This window comes from Octopus bimaculoides, chromosome 4 (assembly GCF_046866305.1).
Source record: "Octopus bimaculoides isolate indiv1 chromosome 4, ASM4686630v1, whole genome shotgun sequence".
NCBI lineage: Eukaryota > Metazoa > Mollusca > Cephalopoda > Octopoda > Octopodidae > Octopus > Octopus bimaculoides.
In genome coordinates this window covers 34,402,441-34,404,960 of record NC_142931.1, presented here as the reverse complement: position 1 = coordinate 34,404,960, position 2,520 = coordinate 34,402,441, and the positions used below count along the sequence as shown (strand labels likewise).

The window sequence follows — 2,520 nt, the reverse complement described above, 5'->3', positions numbered from 1 at the left end:
ACTGAAGTCACAATATAGCATTATATGGATTCAATTAATCCAGAGGTACCCATAAAAAAAAGCTCCTTAATGTATCATTCTACAAAGCACATAGAATATATAGTATTATGCAAAGGCAAAATAAAAGTAGTGTGTAAAATTATAATTAAAGAGAGAAATATAATTATAATTAAAGAGAGAATTATCTTTGGATAATCCTATCTAACAACAATATTAAGTTGTGAAACAATTGTTGCTAAATATGAATATTGAATGGCAAAATAAATTTTGTCATAGCACATTTCTCTCTTTATTTATAATTATCATCATCATCATCATCATCATCATCATCAGCAGCAGCAGCATCAGCATCATCGTTTAATGTCCACCTTCTATGCTAGCATGGGAGGGACGGTTTCACAAGACTGTCTTGGATGCCCTTCCTAACACCAACCACTCACACTGGATACCCTTCCTAACACCAACTACTCACACACACACACACACACACACACACACACACACACAGATAAATAGATAGATAGAGAGATAGATATAAATATAGATATGTAGATTTACATATATATGTGTTTATAAACACATACATACATTTCTTTATATGCACACATACATACATATGTATATATATACACACATACATATAAAGACGTGCAAGAAAGGTCTCACAAAACCATTGCAGATACTTTTTTCAGAGTTTTCTAGCATGTGTTAAACTTCCCAGGTTCTTAAAAGAAGGTATAATATGCCCTGTCTATACAGTAGGAAGCAAAGGAGATGCTAGAAATTGTTAGCCTATTTCTCTGACCTCACATATTAGCAAGATCATGAAATGCATAATCAGATGGAGGCTGATCACGTTTCTAGAGGAAAATAATTTGCTTACAAGCACACAATATGACTTCCATTAAAGGAGGAGCTGCCTCACACATCTGCTACAACATTATAACTGGGTACTGAAACATTAGCTCAACCACTCAAATGTAGGTGTGATATATCTCAACTTTGAGCCTTTGGCACAGGCTCAAATGGAACTCTTGATTGACAGTCTGGCCCCGAGGAACGAATTCTTGATGCACAATATCATGAGTGTCGGAAAACATTCTGAGAGTGCTTTTGATTGAGCTTCAGCTCTGACACTCCTTCAGTTCAGGAAATGAAGGGTTCTTCCATTGTGACGACTGCTGCTTCGTCACAGGGTCATATCCATAGACCCAACTCTCATCAGTGGTGATGGGTCATCAGAAGCACACTGACAGAAATCTTGACAGACTTCAATGCAATGCTCTTTTTGCTGAGTGGTCAGCAGGTGGGGCACACACTTAGCAGAGACACACCACATATTCAATTCAGATGTCAGGATTGCATTTATGGACCCATACAATACACCAACAACATCAGCAATGTCGTTGACTGTCCTCTCACGATCCTCAACAAGCAGAGGAATTTTCTCCACATTTCCGTGGATGACACTCACAACATGTCTTGTAGATTGTGCATTGTCTTCTAGGAATGTTCTTCCACTCTTGAAGTGCCTGTGTAGCTTGAAACATTGCATATTACCCATCACCTTGTCACCTTAATCTTGATGAAGAATGCTCAATGTCTTCGTAGCAGGCATACCAATTTTAAAATGAAATTTCACATTGGTTTCTATTCCAGCTTCTTGTCCATGACAAAATCACAGACTACAACATACACATGATCACATAAACTCAAATTTGACAAGTTGTAAAGTAAGTACAGCAATGTCATTCAACATACTGCTTCATGAAGGTCACTGCTACCTCTCACTTTGTATGCAACTGTGTGCTGCCATCTGTTGGCATGCTACAAAACTAATCTTAGAACATTTTGATGCTACCTCATAAGTTGAGTAGTTATATATTTAAATGACATTTATGTATGTACCTGTAGCATAAAATATACATACTTTGTCGTATACATCCATATACATACATACATACAAACATACATATACATGTATGTGTGTGTGTACATGTTACAAAATAGTTATGGTAATACTTTAATTGAGTCTCATCGCATAAATCTGTGAACAGTAGTTTAACAACACTACTAGTTTGAAAATAACACATGTATATATATGAATGTATATATGTATAGATGCATGTGTGTGTGTATATATGCACACATAAGTACAACTGCAAGCATACAAGCACAAACACTTGCACATACCAAAATACAGTGTCTCTGAAGCTCAAACTGTATGCAGGCCCTTTCATATTAAATGACAATAGGGCAACATCCAACAAGATCTGAAAAGCTTTCTTGTACATGGAAAGACTTTGAAGCCCAAGGGGTGGAGAATGGTGTGATTAGCTGAAGTTCTTGAAAATAGGGCCTTCAGTGAATCTCTTCCTAGCAGCAGCAATTTCTAAGTAACCTTTGTTATCTCCTTCAATGTTCCCTGACATGTCGCTACAAATCTATAAAGAAAATATAATCAGTATGCCTCAGATTTTGATCTAAATTGGTGTATTGGATTATCTCACACTCAATTAC

The 2,520-nt window shown here is 36.5% G+C and overlaps 1 protein-coding gene across 1 annotated transcript; it reads right to left on the bottom strand.

The window, feature by feature from the left end:
- Positions 1 to 1,189: 1,189 nt before the first annotated feature.
- On the bottom strand, positions 1,190 to 1,555 carry LOC149136007 (protein GVQW3-like). Its single transcript, XM_089350050.1, has one exon. The coding sequence runs from the start codon at positions 1,553 to 1,555 to the stop codon at positions 1,190 to 1,192; it is 366 nt and encodes a 121-aa protein (XP_089206176.1).
- Between the last annotated feature and the right edge of the window lie 965 nt (positions 1,556 to 2,520).